This window comes from Salvelinus sp. IW2-2015, linkage group LG32, assembly GCF_002910315.2.
Source record: "Salvelinus sp. IW2-2015 linkage group LG32, ASM291031v2, whole genome shotgun sequence".
In the NCBI taxonomy this organism is placed as follows: Eukaryota; Metazoa; Chordata; class Actinopteri; order Salmoniformes; family Salmonidae; genus Salvelinus; species Salvelinus sp. IW2-2015.
Genome location: NC_036871.1, coordinates 24,034,491 through 24,054,349, shown reverse-complemented (window position 1 = coordinate 24,054,349; position 19,859 = coordinate 24,034,491). Strand labels below are relative to the sequence as shown.

Sequence of the window (19,859 nt, the reverse complement as noted above, 5' to 3'; positions counted from 1 at the left end):
TTCTGTGTCCTGCGCCTGACTCCGTCCTACCCGCTYCACACTGACACTTAACAGAAACACGCACCAAGATATGGAGTCAGCAGGTACACCCAGTCCTCCGTTACCAGTGGAGGAGCGCGTCCAGCAGCACGCAACGATGCTCCAAAATCTTGGTACAGCCATGGATCGCGTGCTGCACACCATGGAGCGATGGGAGAGAGGGGGTTTTCCCACACCCCCATCCACTTCACCCCACCCCACCCCGCTGTCCACTCCTCTGTCACCTGAACCCAGTGGGATTCGGCTCTCGCTCCCGAGGGCATATGATGGGACGGCTGCCGGGTGCCAGGGGTTCCTGCTCCAGTTGGAGCTCTACCTGGCGACCGTCCACCCGGCTCCCTCGGGACACGAGAGTGTGTCCGCCCTCATCTCCTGTTTGTCGGGGAGAGCACTTGAGTGGGCCAACGCCGTATGGGGCAGCGTTGGTTCCACGATGAGGATTTCACCCGCCGTTTCRGGGCGGTATTCGATCATCCYCCTGAGMGGAGAGCGGCGGGGGAACGGTTGTTCCATCTTCGACAAGGCATGAGGAGCGCACAGGACTTTGCACTGGACTTCAGGACCCTGGCAGCCAGCGCGGGATGGAATGAAAGGGCCCTGATCGACCATTACCGTTGCAGTCTACGGGAGGAAGTTCATCGGGAGCTGGCATGTAGGGACACCACCCTTAACCTCGACCAGCTGGTGGATTTATCCATCTGGCTGGATAACCTGTTGGCCACCCGCGGACGTCCGGATCGGGGCCCGTCCATTCCATCCCTCAGCACCTCCGACCCTACACCTATGGAGCTCGGASGTGCTGCTCTGAGGGTGACCGGAGGGGGGGTTGTTTCCTGCACCACATGTGGCCGCAGAGGGTACACTGCTGGTCGGCGCTGGGGAGGTTCCCCAGGGAGTCGAGGCAGCAGGCAGGGCACTGGTGGATCATCCCAGGTGAGTAGGCACCAGACTCACCRAGAGCTTCCGTTTGCGCACATGTGTGTATGTATAGAATTTCCTGAGTTTTCCCCGCATTCCCAGTATAAGGCGCTAATAGATTCAGGCGCAGCTGGGAACTTTATTGACCGTTCATTTTCACTTAGATTAGGGATCCCTATTGATGTGCCCTTCCCTGTACATGCCTTAGATAGTCGTCCTTTAGGGTCGGGGCTGATTAGGGAGGTCACAGCTCCACTATGTATGATAACGCAGGAGGGTCATGAGGAGAGAATTCGTCTCTTTCTGATCGATTCTCCTGCGTTTCCTGTGGTGTTGGGGCTTCCCTGGTTGGCCTATCATGACCCCACTATTTTGTGGCAACAGAGGGCTCTCAAGGGATGGTCACGTCAGTGCTCAGGGAGGTGTGTAGGTGTTTCCATAGGTGCAACTACGGCGGAGAGTCCAAACCAGGTCTCCACCATGCACATCCCCCCTGAATATGTCGATTTGGCTCTCGCCTTCTGTAAGAAGAAGGCGACTCAACTACCACCCCATCGGCAGGGGGATTGTGCGATAAATCTCCTGGTAAACACAGCACTTCCCAGGAGTCACGTGTATCCTCTGTCACAGGAGGAGACGGCGGCTATGGAAACATATGTCTCAGAATCTCTGGGACAGGGATACATTCAGCCTTCCACTTCACCTGCCTCCTCGAGTTTCTTTTTTGTGAAGAAGAAAGATGGAGGTTTACGCCCGTGTATTGCCTATCGAGGTATAAATCAGATCACGGTGAAGTACAGTTACCCGTTGCCTCTCATAGCCAGTGTGACAGAGTCATTGCACGGGGCGCGCTTCTTCACAAAATTGGATCTCAGGAACGCTTACAMCCTGGTGTGTATCCGGGAGGGGGATGAGTGGAAGACGGCATTTAGTACKACCTCTGGGCACTATGAGTACCTCGTCATGCCGTACGGGTTGATGAATCATCCATCAATCTTCTAATCCTTTGTAGACAAGATTTTCAGGGACCTGCAGGGGCAGGGTGTAGTGGTGTATATAGATGACATTCTAATATACTCCTACTCCTACTAATATACTCCTAATATACTGACACTCCTACTCCGCTACACGCGCCGAGCATGTTTCCCTGGTGTGCAAGGTGCTTGGTCGACTGTTGGAGCATGACCTGTACGTCAAGGCTGAGAAATGTCTGTTCTTCCAACGGTCCGTCTCCTTCCTAGGGTACCGCCTGTCCGTGTCAGGGGTGGAGATGGAGAATGACTGCATTTCAGCAGTGCGTAATTGGCCGAATCCAACCACGGTAAAGGAGGTGCAGCGGTTCTTAGGGTTTTCCAACTACTACCGGAGGTTTATCCGGGGCTTTGGTCAGGTAGGGGCTCCCATTACCTCCTTAATGAAGGGGGGACCGGTGCGACMGCAGTGGTCAGCTGGGGCGGACAGGGATTTTGGTCACCTGAAGGCTCTGTTTACCTCGSCTCCCGTGCTGGCTCATCCTGATCCCTCCTTGGCATTTATAGTAGAGGTGGACACGTCCGAGGCTGGGATAGGAGCTGTGCTGTCTCAGCGCTCGGGTACAGCACCAAAGCTCCGCCCCTGTGCTTTCTTTTCGAAGAAGCTCAGCCCGGCGGAGTGTAACTATGATGTGGGGGACTGGGAGCTGTTGACTGTTGTCAAGGCTCTGAAGGTGTGGAGGCATTGGCTTGAGGGGGCTAAACACCCTTTCCTCATTTGGACTGACCACCGCAATCTGAAGTACATCCGGGCGGCGAGGAGACTGAACCCTCGCCAGGCAAGGTGGGCCATGTTTTTCACCCGTTTTGTTTTCATCCTATCCTACAGACCAGGTTCCCAGAACGCTAAGGCAGACACACTGTCCCGGATGTAAGACACAGAGGAGCGGTCCACGGATCCCACTCCCATACTTCCGGCTTCTTGCCTGGTGGCACCGGTGGTATGGGAGGTGGACGCGGACATCGAGCTGGCGTTACGTACAGAGCCCACTCCCACCCAGTGTCCAGTTGGGCGTCTGTACGTTCCGTCTGATGTCTGCGATCGTTTGATCTGTTGGGCCCAAACGTCACCTTCCTCTGGCCATCCTGGCATCGATTGGACAGTGCGCTGTCTTAGTGGGAAGTACTGGTGYCCCACTTTAGCTAAGGACGTGAGGAAGGTAGCACCTAGACACCTGCCCAGAGGGAAATTACAACCCCTACCTGTTCCYCAACGGCTGTGGTCACACCTATCGGTGGATTTCGTGACAGATCTTCCTCCGTCACAGGGAATCACCACGGTCCTGGTCGTTGTGGATCGGTTTTCTAAGTCCTGCTGTCTCCTTCCTTTGCCCTGTCTCCCTACGGCTCTACAGACMGCGGAGGCCCTGTTCACCCACGTCTTCCGGCACTACGGGGTGCCTGAGGATATAGTTTCTGATCGGGGTCCCCAGTTCACGTCTAGGGTCTGGAGGGCGTTTATGGAACGCCTGGGGGTCTCGGTCAGCCTCACCTCAGGTTTTCACCCCGAGAGTGACGGGCAGGTGGAGAGAGTTAACCAGGATGTGGGTAGGTTTCTGCGGTCCTATTGCCAGGACCGGCCGGGGGAGTGTGCAGCTTTCATCCCCTGGGCGGAGATGGCCCAAAACTCCCTCCGCCACTAACCTATCTCCTTTTCAGTGTGTACTAGGTTATCAGCCGGTTCTGGCACCGTGGCATCAGAGCTAGATCGAGGCAACTGCGGTGGACGAATGCGAGAGCCGACCGCCACCGCAGTGAGGCTGGGTCTGGCTCTCGACCCGAAACCTACCCCTTCACCTGCCCCGCCGGAAGCTGGGTTCGCAGTTTGTGGGGCCATTTAAAGTCCTGAAGAGACGGAACYAGGTTTGTTATAGATTACAGCTCCCCCATGATTACCGTATTAACCCCTCGTTCCATGTGTCTCTCCTCAGGCCGGTGGTGGCTGAGGTGCGGGAGGTTCCTCCGCCCCCTCTAGACATCGAGGGGGCGGAGGAATTAAGTGGTCGCTCTTTTGTGTCGAGCTGGAATATTTTCCCTGTATGGAATTAGTTTGTGATTTATTCGAGTAAAGTAAGTTTTTACTCAGTTCTGTGTCCTGCGCCTGACTCCGTCCTACCCGCTGCACACTGACACTTGACAGTCGTGAAGCGGAGCTGAGATTTGATCCCTTTTCTTCGAGTGACTGTCTGATCAGAATGTATTCCTTMRGMTTTTTTCTCAGCKTAGCAGACAGGTCCTGGATGAATTGAATGGACTGGCAGTGGATTTTGATCTCCTTCCCCCTTATGCCTTCAGAATGTTGATTTTGGTCTGAAAGTTGCACAGCTTGAAGATTACCATGCAAGGGTATTTAGCGTTCTMCTGTTTCATGCCGATCCTATGGCATTTCCCAGATCTTCTGGTGATATACCCACGTCAAGTTCTTCTGATATCAGTTTGACCATGTAGCTGGAAAGGTCTCCTTTTTCCTCATCTTCCAGTAAGGACGATATTCTCATGTTTCATCTCATTCTATTTTCTTGCCGGTCCAATTTATCTTCTAAAGTTTGAAACTGTGTTTCCAAAAAATAACGTTTTGTTGTCTTGTTCGTTCATGCGCACACCTTGTTTGTGCGCGTCTGACACYATAGCCTCTACTTTCTTTTCAAGTGAATCTACTTTAACAGATTGTAGCAGTTCATTTGTTTTGGTGGGCATTGAGAGCAATTTAGCTATGTTTTCCTGGATATCCTTTAGCTGTTCATTACTCTCGTTTGTTGCTCCTTGTCTTTTCCTCTGGGGGAAGCCATGGCTTGTTGGGTTTGTGTCGCTGCGTTACGTTACTAACTGAAATTGGTCGCTGGTGTACACAACTGACCACTCACTCTCTCACAGTTGCTTGGGGATATACTTATCTATCAATTTTAGAGGCTTAATTATTTAATTTTTAACCACTTTTTTCTCCCAATTTCGTGGTATCCAATTGAAGTTAGTCTTGTCTCATCACTGCAACTCCCCTACGGACTCAGTAGAGGCAAAGGTCGAGAGCTCTGCGTCCTCCAAAATACGACCCTGCCAAACCGCACTGCTTCTTGACACACTTCGCTTAACCCGGAAGCCAGCCGCACCAATGTGTTGGTGAAACAGCGTTCCCAACTGACTACCGTTGTCAGCTTGTAGGAGCCCGGCTCGCCACAAGGAGTCGCAAGAACGATGAGACAAGGAAAGCAAGGGAATCCTGGCCGGCCAAACCCTCCCCTAACCRGGACGACACTAGGCCAATTGTGCGCCGCTTCATGGGACTCCCGGTCACGACGGGCTGTGACACAGCCTGGGATCGAACATGAGGCTGTAGTGTAGTCCTTAGACCGCTGAGCCACTTSTGAGGCCCCATTAGAMGATTAATTTAAACTCTGTCTGGTTTCTACATATAATCAGTTCTGTCGGTACAGAACAGAGCTACTCACACCCTATACGTCCCTTCGGTACGCGCATGCGCCTCAAAAATCTGAACCAATCATAGACGTCTATGTTTCACAAGTTTGGATAGTACAGAATAGTTGAGTACAATTCAGTATAATGTACTTTATTGTACTGTACATATCTACCTTCCTGTACTCTACCAAACTTTACTGTGATGTCCAAATTTGTGAAACATAGACGTCTACGTCTATGAAACGATTGTTTCAGATTTGGTCTGGTCTAGACCAACCAAATTAGGTCTTGTTTGGGGGTGGAGCTTATTACAATTATAGCCAGTGTGTGGAATAATACCCAAATATGRAAAAGACGGATATTACATATTTCTACCTTTGAGTACCTATTCAGGATACATCACCATGAAGAGAATGATATTCATATCCATAATTATGCATTTCTGTATAGTACAGATCAGGGACCCATGATGAAAACTTAATTATGTTATCGGATGTAAATCCACTTCACCTACTCTAGTTCAATAACCAAAATATTTGTTTTTAAACTCAAGGAGTCATGTTAAAGCTGACACCCCATTCTTTCTGCAGACATCTTTGAATCTTAATGTGGAGCAGATATTTAACAGTTCGGGGAAAATGTGGTCGTATAAGTAACTGTGGGAGATTTTACCATAAATCTGGACTTGCCCCTATGCTRACAGAAAGATATTGTGAAGTCAGTAACATACAAGTGACTAATGGCTTCATAATACTAGCTACTCAATCGGTGTTTTCCCTGTAGACAAAGTGATCCATTATGATTAAAAGTCTTGTTTTCCAGTTACAGAAGAACAGAACATTCCTGATATTGCAAAATTAAAATCAGAGGCATGCTTCACTGGGTCACTGTTGACCCACTCAGGAAGGGACAGCCAGCCAATACCAGACACCACATGTTGGGAACGAAATATTGGCATCTGGGCAAAACAACAGCTTCCTACCCCGTCATCCAGGGGCATGATCATACTCCTGATTATTAATGCTAGCAGTGTGACTTTCTACATGATATTAGTGATTACACAAGGCATGTCTAAAGGATGCCTTGCTTATCTGTTTAATATGAACCAAGGCATTCTCAAGAGAAGACATCCCAAACATGATGTGTGAAAACAAACTTAGCTACATACAGTAGTAGTGCTGTCATTTCACGTGAAACAAAGGATGCAGTCAAGCAGAAATGAAGCCATGCTGAGTTGATGCTTTGTCTGTCTGGGGCTCAGTAGTGTCATTAATTCCTTCCAGACAGTAAAGAATTATTACCCTTAATCCTCAATCCAGACAGTGTAAACTACATGGATACAAACTGTAAGGTGTGACATAATAATACTAATGATCAATTAGCATAATCTCTAGCTAGTATCTACAGTACATCATTAATAAAAAGTGGCAACTTTCCCTAGGCCGCAATGACTTAATCTAAAATTCACACACAGTCCAAATATTCTCTATGTAGAAAAGCAATAGAGAAATGAGTTAAACTCACCACCCCATAACTCAATGGTTCAGCATGTTCCTACACACTGACATCCGAGCCACGCCTCACTACAGGGTGTACCAGTGTGTGTACAGCTTGTGTGTGTTTGATTTATATGCCAGCAGCATCTCCCTCGCTGACCTTTGATCCCATTAATGGCTGTATGCACACAAACAGATTAGACTAAGCCATTGTGTTGTTCTTCAGGGACAATGAGCATTAGTGACATTTCTYTTATGACATCTGCAGTTCTTTAAACAAAATGTACATTATCCTCCTAATATAATCTATATAAGTAGAAGGACTATTGGTCGCAGCAGTGACAGAAATAGTGATAAATTCTAGTCCTGGCAGAAAWGGAAAAATGTGGTAATAGCTCTGATCAGGGCCATTACTAACCACAGCCATTGATTTGTGCTCCAAAACTTCTGTGACACTTCTTCTGAGAAGAGACATGGGGAAGACTGCCCCATTGTGGTTGCTGAGAGACACTGCCCAAATCTCACTCAGTTCAGATTAACAACAACTACTATTGAGAAACACATGATCATGATCATATCCACTGCTTTCAAGACACATTTTAGTTTTTTWAAATCAGTACCGGTATTGGCTCATAACTATATCTACTAATAGAGGTTCTATTTCAGTGGACTCAGTATCGACATCTCACTATGGGACACTTCTTCTTTTGCAGGTCATTGGTTGAAGCCTTATTCAATCACGCCTAACAGGCCAATCAGAGCTTTGTGGGTGTACGCCCTGTGTCTATATAACACCCTGCACTGCTCTGGTTTCCTCATTCTTCACCTCTTCACAAGTCTATTTGGTTACTAACTCGTTAAGCAGCTTTCTTCAGAAAACTAGCTCTGAACTTAACTGTTCCTTTCGGCGTGGGTTACCACACCACCACGGAGCGTTGAGTGGCTTATTTTCTATTTTTAGGAATTCTGCTTTACCAAGTGAAGTTACCTCAGTTAGCAGCGCTTTTTGTTGTTGGCTAGCTACAGTACACCTGTTGCCTACACACAACTCCCGTTGTTAGCTAGCTAGCTCCACTGCTTTAGCATCCCGCTAATAGCAGGTTCCCACACATTTGACCTAGTTGGCCGAGTTGGCACTTGGTATCGCACGCAACGGCTCGGCTAGCTGGCTATCATCACCCAGGTGAAGATAGCCAGCTAATTAGCTAGCATCACTGTTGGCACTACTTTCAATACACCAAAAGTATAAAGACAGGATTTATTTCCCACCACCCTGGTAAATAAAGATTTCTGTTTCTACTTACCTGGCTCAAGCTCAAGTTACCCCGTGTTACTCCCAACTTCACGTTGTAGTGGTAGCGCGTGGCTAGCTAACCCCCCGGTAATTCCATTTGCTTTGTCCGTCCGGTCGAAAAGAGATATCGACAGGCTTACCGGCCAAGTTGTCAGGGAWGGGGGAGAAAAAGCAGCYCAAGCCTAGCAAAGCTTGCCATGGCAATTGTGGTCATTGCATATCCGGAACGGATTCCCATCCGCATCCCTCATCGACCCCGCTAGTTGTGTGCATTGCGCTCAGCTGGGCTCCGGTYTCCTTAGACGTAGAGCGAAGTACATGGAAAGTATTGCCCAGGCCTCYTKCTTGCTCGAGGACGACTCTGTTGACAACAAWTTCTCAGAGGAAGGAGAAGCTATTCAGGCATCTCCTGCTTCAGGATGATTCGGAGAACCCCCACCTTTCCCAGGTGCGTGGACCTTAATTACGACGAAATCCAGAAGTGAGGACGAGGGCATGTCTCWAGCCGCATKAGGCAGCGCCCTCTCTGACCAGGAGATGGATTTATGGCACCTCAACAAGCATCTGAGAGTCTACAGATTTCGAATGCTAATGCATGGTATGCTGTTTAATTCAACTCTGATGAGTGGTTCACCACAGTAGAACTTCTTATGGCTGCAATCCCGGTAACGGGATCGATATGACAACAGCCAGTGAAAGTGCAGGGCGCCAAATTCAAAAAACAGAAATCTCATAATTAAAATTCCTCAGACATACATGTGTCTTATACCATTTTAAAGGTATTCTTGTTGTTAATCCCACCAAAGTGTCCGATTTCAAATATGCTTTTCAGCGAAAGCACTACAACCGATTATGTTAGGTCACACCAAACCACAATAAGCACAGCCATTTTTCCAGCGAAAGATCACAAAAAGCAGAAATATAGCTAAAATGAATCACTAACCTTTGATGATCTTCATCAGATGACACTCAGAGGACTTCATGTTACACAATACATGCATGTTTTGTTTGATAAAGTTCATATTTATATAAAAGAATCTGAGTTTACATTGGCGCGTTACATTCACTAGTTCCAAAAACATCCAGTGATAGTGCATAGCCACATTGTTTCAACAGAAATACTCATCATAAATGTAGATGATAATACAAGTTATACACATGGAATTATAGATATACCTCTCCTTAATGCAACCGCTGTGTCAGATTTRWWWWWAACTCTACGAAAAAAGCAAACCATGCAATAATCTGAGACGGAGCTCAGAACAAGAGTCAAATTAGCCGCCATGTTGGAGTCAACAGAAACCAGAAATTACATGATAAATATTCCCTTACCTTTGATGATCTTCATCACAATGCACTCCCAGGAATCCCAGGTCCACAATAAATGCTTGATTTGTTCGATAATGTCCGTTATTTATGTCCAATTAGCTACTTTGGTTAGCGCGTTTGGTAAACAWTTCCAAAGTCACAAAGCGCGTTCACTAAAACGTGACGAAATGTCCAAAAGTTCCGTAACAGTCAGTAGAAACATGTCAAACGATGTACTGAATCAATCTTTAGAATGTTGTTAACATACATCTTGAATAACGTTCCAACCGGAGAATTACATTGACTTCAGTTGAGCGATGGAACGGAGCTGCCTCTCACGTGAACGCGCGTGGTCACCTCATGGCAGTGGTTACTCATTCCTGTCTCATCCGGCCCCCCTTCACAGTAGAGTCATCAGACAAATTTCTATTGACTGTTGACATCTAGTGGAAGCCGTAGGAAGTGAAAACTCATCCATATCTCGCTGTAATTTCAATGGAAGCTTGGTTGAAAATCTACCAGCCTCAGAAAAAATCCAAACAGGAAGTGGAACTTCTCAGGTTTTTGCCTGCCATATGAGTTCTGTTATACTCACAGACATAATTCAAACAGTTTTAGAAACTTCAGAGTGTTTTCTATCCAATACTAATAATAAAGCAACTATGACTGAGGAGCAGGCCGTTTACTCTGGGCACCTCTGTGCACCTTTCATCCAAGCTACTCAATACTGCCCCTGCAGCCATAAGAAGTTAAGGATGCTTATTTCCACATTTGAGTTTATCCTGCATAGAGGAGATATCTAAGGTTCGTCTTCGAGGGCATAGCCTACGAATATCTCACCTTATCAGACGGTCTGTTCCCTTGCCCCACGGACATTCACAAAGTGTGCCGAAGCCGCCCTAGCACTCCTACGGGAGAGAGGCGAAGGGCGTACAGTGAACGGCGTATGGTCAGAATCTATAAGTACAGCCCATATCAACGTTCTCGAGCTCTACACTGTGTTACTAGCCCTCAGGCACTTCCGTCCATTCCTACAGGMCCAACATGTCCTGGTCAGGTCAGACAATAAGTCTATGGTGGCTTATATCAACAGCCGAGGACGAATGCGCTCTAATCAACAACACTCTCTGGCGAGAGAGATCTTGCTATGGAGCAGATAAGATCTGTTTGTCTCAGAGCAACGCATGTGCKAGGCAGACTAAACTCAGGTGAGGATTTACTGTCGCGGTGGAACCCCCAATCAGGGGAGTGGCAAATTCATCCCGGAGATGTCGAGGTGGTGTAGTGGCATTATGGCAGGGCTTCCGTTGATCTTAACGCATCGCAGGACAACGCGCACTGTCGCTTGTTCTTCGCGATGAGAGATCACAACGCTCCTCTAAGTGTGGACGCGCTGGCCCACAAGTGGCTATACGTGCTTCTGTACACTTTCCCTCCAGTGGGCCTGATCCCCCCCCCCCTACTCTGGAGAGAGAGAGAGCAAATGGTCTACCCCTAATCCTGATAGCACCGCATTGGCCCGGGAAGCCATGGCAGAGAATGTCCTCTCCTGTATGCGCCAAACACAGGCCGAAATAAACTCAGCAAAAAAAGAAACGTCCCTTTTTCAGGACCATGTCTTTCAAAGATAATTCGTAAAAATCCAAATAACTTCACAGATCTTCAATGTAAAGGGTTTAAACCAGACATGGGCAAACTACGGCCCGCGGGCCACATACGGCCCGTTAGGCTTTTTAATCCGGCCCGCCGAATTTGTCCAATTATGTAAAAAACCTCCTTTTTTCCCCTTTCCCTGCAATGCCCGTTTCCCCAATAGATGGCGCACTCAAACACATGGACCGTTGTTGGAGTGGCGCGTATTTCTCTTTATTTCACTTTAATTTTCACTTCGTTCACGTCACCATTAAGCCCTTCTGTGAAAATGAGCGGACCAAGAGAAAGGAAAGTGGACAGCGAATGCCGAGTGTTTAATAAGGAGTGGACAACAAAATACTTCTTCACTGAAGTCCGATCAACGGCTGTATGTCTGATATGCCAAGAAGCCTGTTGCGGTTTTCAAAGAGTACAATATCAGCCGTCACTTTGCCACGAAGCATGCAAACTATGCTAGCAAGCAGTCAACACAAGAACGGGCGGCTACTGCTCAGAGGTTGGCAGCTAATTTACAGAGTCAACAGAAGCTTTACAGTAGCTTTATTAACACGCCGCACATCGCTCTTAATTTAAATTTAAATTTTCAGCTGCAGGTAGGATATTTAATACAGCCTATGTCTGTGTGCTTGGCAACGATACACGGTTACTGTTTGCGCGTGAAGGCGAGGGCGTCCGTGGCGAGTTTGTAGAGCGCGCGTCAGGACAATCCATCCATGATTTTGCGGAGTTTAACACAAGTAGATATTATTGAGCTTGAGTATTTCGTTGTGTAATAATATGTTTTGAATGTTGAAAGTGATTCCATTTTTCAATAAATGTTTGATTCTTAAACTTTGCACCTTCGATTGAAACTTATTAAAAACAGACGCAATCTTGATAACACACAGTGCGTATGTTATTTTAATCTATTTACATTTCCTCATCCCGGTATCTGCGAAATAGTATGTAAATGCCATATTTGCATATTCCTTGAGACAATTTATTAACTGATAAGGGTATTTTTCACATTGTGAAAGACAGTTAATAAATTGGGTTGTAGTGTTTCTTACTGTGCTATGAGGTTTGCACACACTCATTTAATGCTTAGTATTCCGGCCAAACACTCCCTCCAAATGCTCCTGGCCCGGCCCTCTGTCAAATTTTAGAACCATTGTGGCCCGCGAGTCAAAAAGTTTGCCCACCCCTGGTTTAAACACTGTTTCCCATGCTTGTTCAATGAACCATAACAATTAATGAACATGCAGCTGTGGAACGGTCGTAAAGACACTAACAGCTTACAGACGGTAGGCAATTAAGGTCACAGTTATGAAACTTAGGACACAAAGAGGTCTTTCTACTGACTCTGAAAACACCAAAAGAAAGATGCTCAGGGTCCCTGCTCATCTGCATGAATGTGCCTTAGGCATGCTCATGCTGCAAGGAGGCACGAGGACTGCAGATGTGGCAGGGCAATAAATTGCAATGTCCGTACTGCGAGATGCTGAAGACAGCACTACAGGGAGACAGAACGGACAGCCGATCGTCCTCGTAGTGGCAGACCACGTGTAACAACACCTGCACAGGATTGGTACATCTGAACATCACACCTACGGGACAGGTACAGGATGGCACAACTGCCCGAGTTACACTAGGAACGCACAATCCCTCCATCAATGCTCAGACTGTCCGCAATAGGCTGAGAGAGGCTGGACTGAGGGCTTTTAGGCCTGTTGTAAGATAGGTCATCACCAGACATCACCGGCAACAACATCGCTATGGCACAAACCCATCGTCGCTGGACAAGACAGGACTGGCAAAAAGTGCTCTTCACTGACGAATTGCGGTTTTGTCCTCACCAGGGGTGATGGTCGGATTCGTGTTTATTGTCGAAGAATGAGCGTTACATCTGCTTGTACTCTGGAGCGGAGCGATTTGGAGGTGGAGGGTCCGTCATGGTCTGGGGCGGTATGTCACAGCATCATCAAGACTGAGCTTGTTGTCATTGCAGGCATATCAACGCTGTGCATTACAGGGAAGACATCATCCTCTCTCATGTGGTACCCTTCCTGCAGGCTCATCCTGACATGACCTTCCAGTATGACAATGCACCAGCCATACTACTCGTTCTGTGCGTGATTTCTGCAAGACAGGAATGTCAGTGTTCTGCATGGCCAGCGAAGAGCAGGCATTGCAGGCAATCCAATCCCATTGAGCCATCTGGGACCTTTTGGATCAGAGGGTGAGGGCTAGGGCAATCCCCAGAAATGTCCGGAGAACTTGCAGGTGCCTTGGTGGAAGAGTGGGGTAACATTCACAGCAAAACTGGCAAATCGGGTGCAGTCCATGAGGAGGAGATGCATTACAGTACTTAATGCAGCTGGTGGCCACACAAGATATTGACTGTTACTTTTGGTTTTGACCCCCCTTTGTTCAGGGACACATTATTCCATTTCTGTTAGTCACATGTCTGTGGAACTTGTTCAGTTTATGTCTTAGTTGTTGAATATTGTTATGTTCATACAAATATTTACACATGTTAAGTTTGTTGAAAATACACGCAGTTGACAGTGCGAGGACGTTTCTTTTTTTGCTGAGTTTATATACACACACTACCGTTGAAAAGTTTTGGGTCACTTAGAAATGTTCTTGTTTTCATGAAAACATACATTAAATAAGTTGCAAGATGAATAGGAAATATAGTCAAAACGTTGACAAGGTTATAAAACATTATTTAATTGAAAAAATTATTGTGTCCTTCAAACTTTGCTTTCAACAAAGATACCTCCATTTGCAGCCTTTCAGACTTTGGCATTCTAGTTGTTAATTTGTTGAGGTAATCTGAAGAGATTTCACCCCATGCTTCCTAAAGCACCTCCAGAAGTTGGATTGGCTTGATGGCACTTCTTACGTACCATCGGTCAAGCGGCTCCACAACAGATCAATAGGTTTGAGATCCGGGGACTGTGCTGACACTCCATTATAGACAGAATAGCAGCTGACTGCTTCTTCCCTAAATAGTTATTTCATAGTTTGGAGCTGTGCTCTGGGTCATTGTCCTGTTGTAGGAGGAAATTGGCTCCAATTAAGCGCTGCCACAGGATATGGCATGGTGTTGCAAAATGGAGTGATGGCCTGACTTCTTTCAAATCAAATATCAAGTTTATTTTATATAGCCCTTCGTACATCAGCTAAATATCTCGAAGTGCTGTACAGACACCCAGCCTAAAACCCCAAAGCAAGCAATGCAGGTGTAGAAGCACGGTGGCTAGGAAAAACTCCCTAGAAAGGCCAAAACCTAGGAAGAAACCTAGAGAGAACCAGGCTATGAGGGGTGGCCAGTCTCTTCTGGCTGTGCTGGGTGAGATTATAACAGAACTATGCCAAGATGTTCAAATATTCATAAGTGACAAGCATGGTCAAATAATAATCATGAATAATTTTCAGTTGGCTTTTCATAGCCGATCATCAGGAGTTGAAAATAGCAGGTCCGGGACAGGTGGCGGTTCCATAACCGCAGGCAGAACATCCTCTTGCTCAGTTGTGCACCGGGGCCTCCCACTCTCTTTCTATTCTGGTTAGAGACGGTTTGCGCTGTTCTGTGAAGGGAGTAGTACACAGCGTTGTACCAGATCTTCAGTTTTGTTCTTGGCAATTTCTTGCATTGAATAGCCTTCATTTCTTAGGACAAGAATAGACTGACGAGTTTCAGAAGAAAGTTATTTGTTTCTGTCCGTTTTGAGCCTGTAATCGAACCCCACAATGCTGATGCTCCAGATACTCAACTAGTCTAAAGGCCAGTTTTATTGCTTTTTAATCAGAACAACAGTTTTCAGCTGTACTAACATAATTGCAAAAAGGTTTTCTAATGATTAAGTAGCTTTAAAAATGAATACTTGGATTAGCTAACACAACGTCCATTGGAACATAGGAATGATGGTTGCTGATAATGTCACGTTCCTGACCTTATTTGTCCTTTGTTTAACTTTGTTTAGTTGGTCAGGACGTGAGCTGGGTGGGTAGTCTAGTTGTGTTTCTATGTTGGGGTTAATGTGTTGTGATATGGTTCTCAATTAGAGGCAGGTGTTTGACGTTTCCTCTGATTGAGAACCATATTAAGGTAGGGGTTCTCACTGTTTGTTTGGGGGTGTTGTCTTCGTGTCTGTATGTCTACCACACGGGACTGTTTCGTTTGTCGTTCGTGTATGTAGTCTGTTCCTGTTCGTGTGTTCTCGTAGTTTGTAAGTTCACAAGTCAGGTCTGTCTACATCGTTATTTTTGTTTTGTAGTTTGTTAAAGTGTTTTCGTGTTACGTCTTTACTTTAATAAATATCGTTATGTCCAAGTTCACCGCTGCATTTTGGTCCGACCCTTACTATCCGAGGAGGAGGAATTAGACGATCGTTACAGATAATGGCCGTGTACGCCTATGTAGTATTTCCATTAAAATCAGCCGTTTCCAGCTACAATTGTAATTTACAACATAACCGTGATCTACCTGTATTTCTGGTTTGATGTTATTTTAATGGACCAAAAAAAATGCTTTTCTTTCAAAAACAAGGAAATTTCGAAGTGACCCCAAACTTTTGAACAGTAGTKTGTATATATGTTATACTTCTTGTGTACAGCAGGGCTACTTACCTTTCCAGTCAGGAAAGAGAGGTCTTCAGCTCCAACGATGTGMAGATCCTCTGTGGACTGATCATTCTACAAGAAAGGGAAAGATTTGGTCAAGTTTGGTGTACAGTAATATAGAACATTAATAATACTGTCATAACATAAAAAGTATATTAATGCCAGCTGTAAATGACAACAGCCATGACTGAAGCCCATACCAGGCATACAAGGACCGGAGAWAGAAACACTACAATTCAAGTTGTGACAATTTTACCTCAAGAAAAATATATCTGATTTCACAGGGTCTTGGATTGGATTGCATCATGGAGGAATTTTCCACTTGTCCAGCATAAAAAAAAAGTGTTATTTAGGTCCTTACCACATAACTTTTGAGGCGGATGAAGTTGACACTCATGGGCAGAGTGTGGTCTGAGTTACGACTCAGTGCTTTGATCCTCTCCACCAAGTCAGCACAGAACTGGTACCCGGCTTTCAGAACACATAGCACCACAATGTCATGGTCGCCCAGGTCACCCATTATGTTACGTGCAAGCCGCTCTGTCCTGRAACACAAGTATGAGAAGGAAAGGAGTAAAGCCTGTCGCATGCTTTCCAGTCAAAACAGTTTTATGACAATTCTGTGCCGTTTTTGTTCATTTTGATGGCCYGCAGGTTTTTATCCGGCTCTTCGAGCACATTTTTTTTTTCCTTTCTTGGAGCAAGTCGGTAGTTCGGTAGCCGAAGTCTACAAACCTTCATCTGTGATTGGTCAACAGTACTACTCCTAGTAGGAGTGGGAAATACGGTTAGGATTCTTCAATAAAGTGTTTGTTGTCATTCAACGAGACATGCACATTTTTTCACTTAAGAAATACTTTACGAAACATCTTAGTTAGATGTAAAATTGTGTGACTCACATGCTGACCAAACAGCCTTGGCGAGTGCGTCCGCATTTTGACTTTGTCTATCCCCACCAGGCGCGTTCATGACATGCAGGTTAAAATACCAAAACCAACTGTGAACCAACTATATTRATTTGGGGTCAGGTCGAAACACACATGAAACCTTTCATTGACATTTAGCTTGCTTGCTGCTGTTGCTTGCTAATTTGGGAGATAAAAATTGGATTGTTATTTTACCTGAGATGCATATGGTCCTTTTTTTTGCTGGARCTTTGTAGAATTTTGACCCATTTTGAGTCACAAAATCATGTGTGCTCTACTTATAGAACCAAGTTCTATTTTAGCATAGTTTATTTTAGTGACTGGCTACGCATACGCCCGTTGAGACGCGRAACAGTTTGTATGAAATTATTGAATAACATGTATGTGTACATTTATTTTGCAATGCAGGCGGTTTGGTCAGCATGTAAGGGTGTTTTTAGATATAGTTCTCTTTAAAGTGAACTCCGGGGTAAAAAAAAGCAAAATAACTAAGTTCTCTATGTCTTCACACTGCCCTTGCCTTTGAATGAGGACTCAACTCTTTTGCCAGTTCAGTTCACCTATTTTGTGATCCGAGTCCTCTTTSCATTCACATTGCTAGGTTTATAAAGTAATCAAGATCTTTTTCCAACATTCACTCAATGCACTCTGGGTTTTTACAAAGTGCCGGTCAAGCCATTCCATCAGTACGAGTTATCAGAAAGCTATATATACACAACTACTTACATTTTGGAAGCGAATAGATTGCATTTAGTTAAAAGATGAGAGATAATAATTGTAATCAGAAGATACTAATAATATTTACATGTCAATAGTAACAGAATAAATAGCATAAGAATAACTATAGATTAAATAATTCTGTAATTGAAAACTGTACACCCAATTTAGGCTACTGCCCCTTTAAGAGCTAGAATCGATTTTGTACCCTGTTGTAATTCTCACCAAATATGTTGTCTTCTCACACGTCTTCAAACCCCACAAGTGAATAAACAGCTTATAAAGCTGTCTTAGCTTATAGTTCACATATTGCAAACAAATAATTTGAACTAAAAACTGAATCTCTGGCCTCCCGAGTGTCGCAGCGGTTTAAGGCACTGCATCGCAGTGCTTGAGGCGGCACTACAGACCCGGGTTCGATCCCAGGCGGTGTCACAGCCGGCCGTGARCGGGAGACGCGCGAGGCGGCGCACAATTGGCCCATTTGGCTTTTTTCTTTTTCKGAGCGAAGGTCTTTTAACCTTTTACTGCAGTGGGCTAAATCAGGGACAGAGTGTTTCTTGGTAGTCTTAAACAAATGTACTTTGAAACAGAAATATACATATGGTTATAGACTTTTAAAAAAGAAGACACCTGTACCATGTCAGATATAGAGTTTAAAATTATTCAATTTTGAGTTTGTATCCCAATATTACACTTTATATACATCTCAGAAGACTGAAATATAACAAAACCGTATGACATAGAAACACCTTTTTCTGCGGGTAATATGAATAACCTTCCACCCATGAGACCACTAGAGGGCGATTTGGTCATTTGACTGCAGGAAAGGATTTTAAGTGATTATGCAAGTCACAGACATTCAAGTCACAGACATTCAAGTCACAGACATTCAAGTCGACTAGCCGACTTCTGCTAGGAGCAAACCGAACCTAGTATGCAGGCGCCTTTACTCAATCCAATCTCTTACCAAGCTGCCCTCCATCTCTATATGCTGTAGGTAGTCAATTGGCTTTGCATTCTCACACTCTGATAACATCCCGATAATGGATTTTAATTACTTCCCTTTGAGGAGTGGGTGACTGTTAGTCTTGTAGATTCCCAATGTCAGTGATCACACAGAAAMAAATATGCAAGTGAATTGGTATATAGGCCTAACGTTACTGCATTCATGCTATATAGTTTACCTGTCCATGATGACACCATGTGGGATGTAAACACACTCTAGATCTCCAGAATAGTGTTTTGGATAGTTAAAAAGCTCTAAACTGTAACCTGGCCAGTCATCGTTGATCTAGGATGGAAAATATAGTATTCATTACAAATATTATTTACATACCGTTTAAGTTCCATGCATGCAAGAACACAGTAGACTACAACTTTAGCTACTTTGTTGCACATGAGGTTTACACATCATGCACTCATTTTATGTCGACCTCTATCACATCAGTTCGGTAGGCTATCACTTTCCCAACCAATTTCATTGTAATTACCACAATTCCTCCGTCTTTTCCGCAAGTTTGAATGGTCAAATCGTCTACCATGTTGTTTTCTGGAACCCGAACTCGTTTTCAGAGKCGCAGTAGTCACAAGTCAGTCGCAGATCTTGGCGGAGTGTCGAATCACGAGGGAGGAGGAGCGCCACTTTGAAAGAATGTTCCATTCTCGCCTAAACAAGCAATGCGTGAAATTGCCTGGAAACACAAAGTTGGATTTTGGCGGTAGGAATGTGAGACTATATCCCCATAAAAATATAATTGTCAACTTTACAAGATGCTGGTAGTGCTCCCCTGAAGCATGCTACTAAGATTTAAAAAAATAAAAAATACATGCAAGAGATGCTCGCGCACGTGTGATATACAGTTGAAGTCGGAAGTTTACATACACCTTAGCCAAATACAAATACTAAGTTTTTCACAATTCCCGACAAAGACAATACAAAGGGGGAAATATAGCATGTATGTCAACTGTTCTATGGAGGGAGGTGTGTGTGTGTGACTGCATATGAATGGGACTGTGAGGGAGAGTGAATATGTGTAGGAGGGCGGTAGAGAATATGTTGTATGTGAATGAAGTCGATGTAAGGATGGGTGTAAATGAGTCGAAAAAGGGAGGGCAGAAAAAGACGGGAGGTTTTGACACGTTTGGCTTGGGTGGGCAAGGATGGGAGGTTGACCAGCTTGGCTTGGGTGGGCAAAAAAAATGAAATTGAATATTTAAAGAGGAGCTGGGTTGGAGAGGTCTATGCTGCCKCTTAATGTAGTAACCGCAGAGGTGTAGGCATCCTGATAAATAAGAATACACRCTTTTCCCTTACATCCCAGCACACTGACCAAGAAGGACGTTTTTCTAATTTTGAATTGTATRTTACATGGGGAAAAATACACAATGATTTCATTCTATATCCCCCCAGGGGCAAAAGTGGTGTTTTTACAGTTGAAGTCGGGAAGTT

General features: G+C 45.2%; 1 protein-coding gene across 2 annotated transcripts in view; it reads right to left on the bottom strand.

Moving 5' to 3' along the window:
• LOC111957124 (hypoxanthine-guanine phosphoribosyltransferase) overlaps positions 1 to 19,144 on the bottom strand; it is a 37,308-nt gene extending 18,164 nt beyond the window's left edge. Inside the window, exons 1-4 of one of the 2 annotated variants that reach the window (XM_023977860.2) lie at positions 18,901 to 19,144; positions 18,595 to 18,701; positions 16,126 to 16,309; positions 15,771 to 15,836 (exon numbers count right to left, since the gene is read on the bottom strand). In XM_023977860.2, coding sequence (XP_023833628.1) covers positions 15,771 to 15,836; positions 16,126 to 16,309; positions 18,595 to 18,701; positions 18,901 to 18,951 — 408 coding nt within the window. In that variant the 5' untranslated portion in view covers positions 18,952 to 19,144. The remainder of the gene's footprint in view (positions 1 to 15,770; positions 15,837 to 16,125; positions 16,310 to 18,594; positions 18,702 to 18,900) is intronic. The other variant, XM_023977859.2, reaches the window with a different exon arrangement.
• Between the last annotated feature and the right edge of the window lie 715 nt (positions 19,145 to 19,859).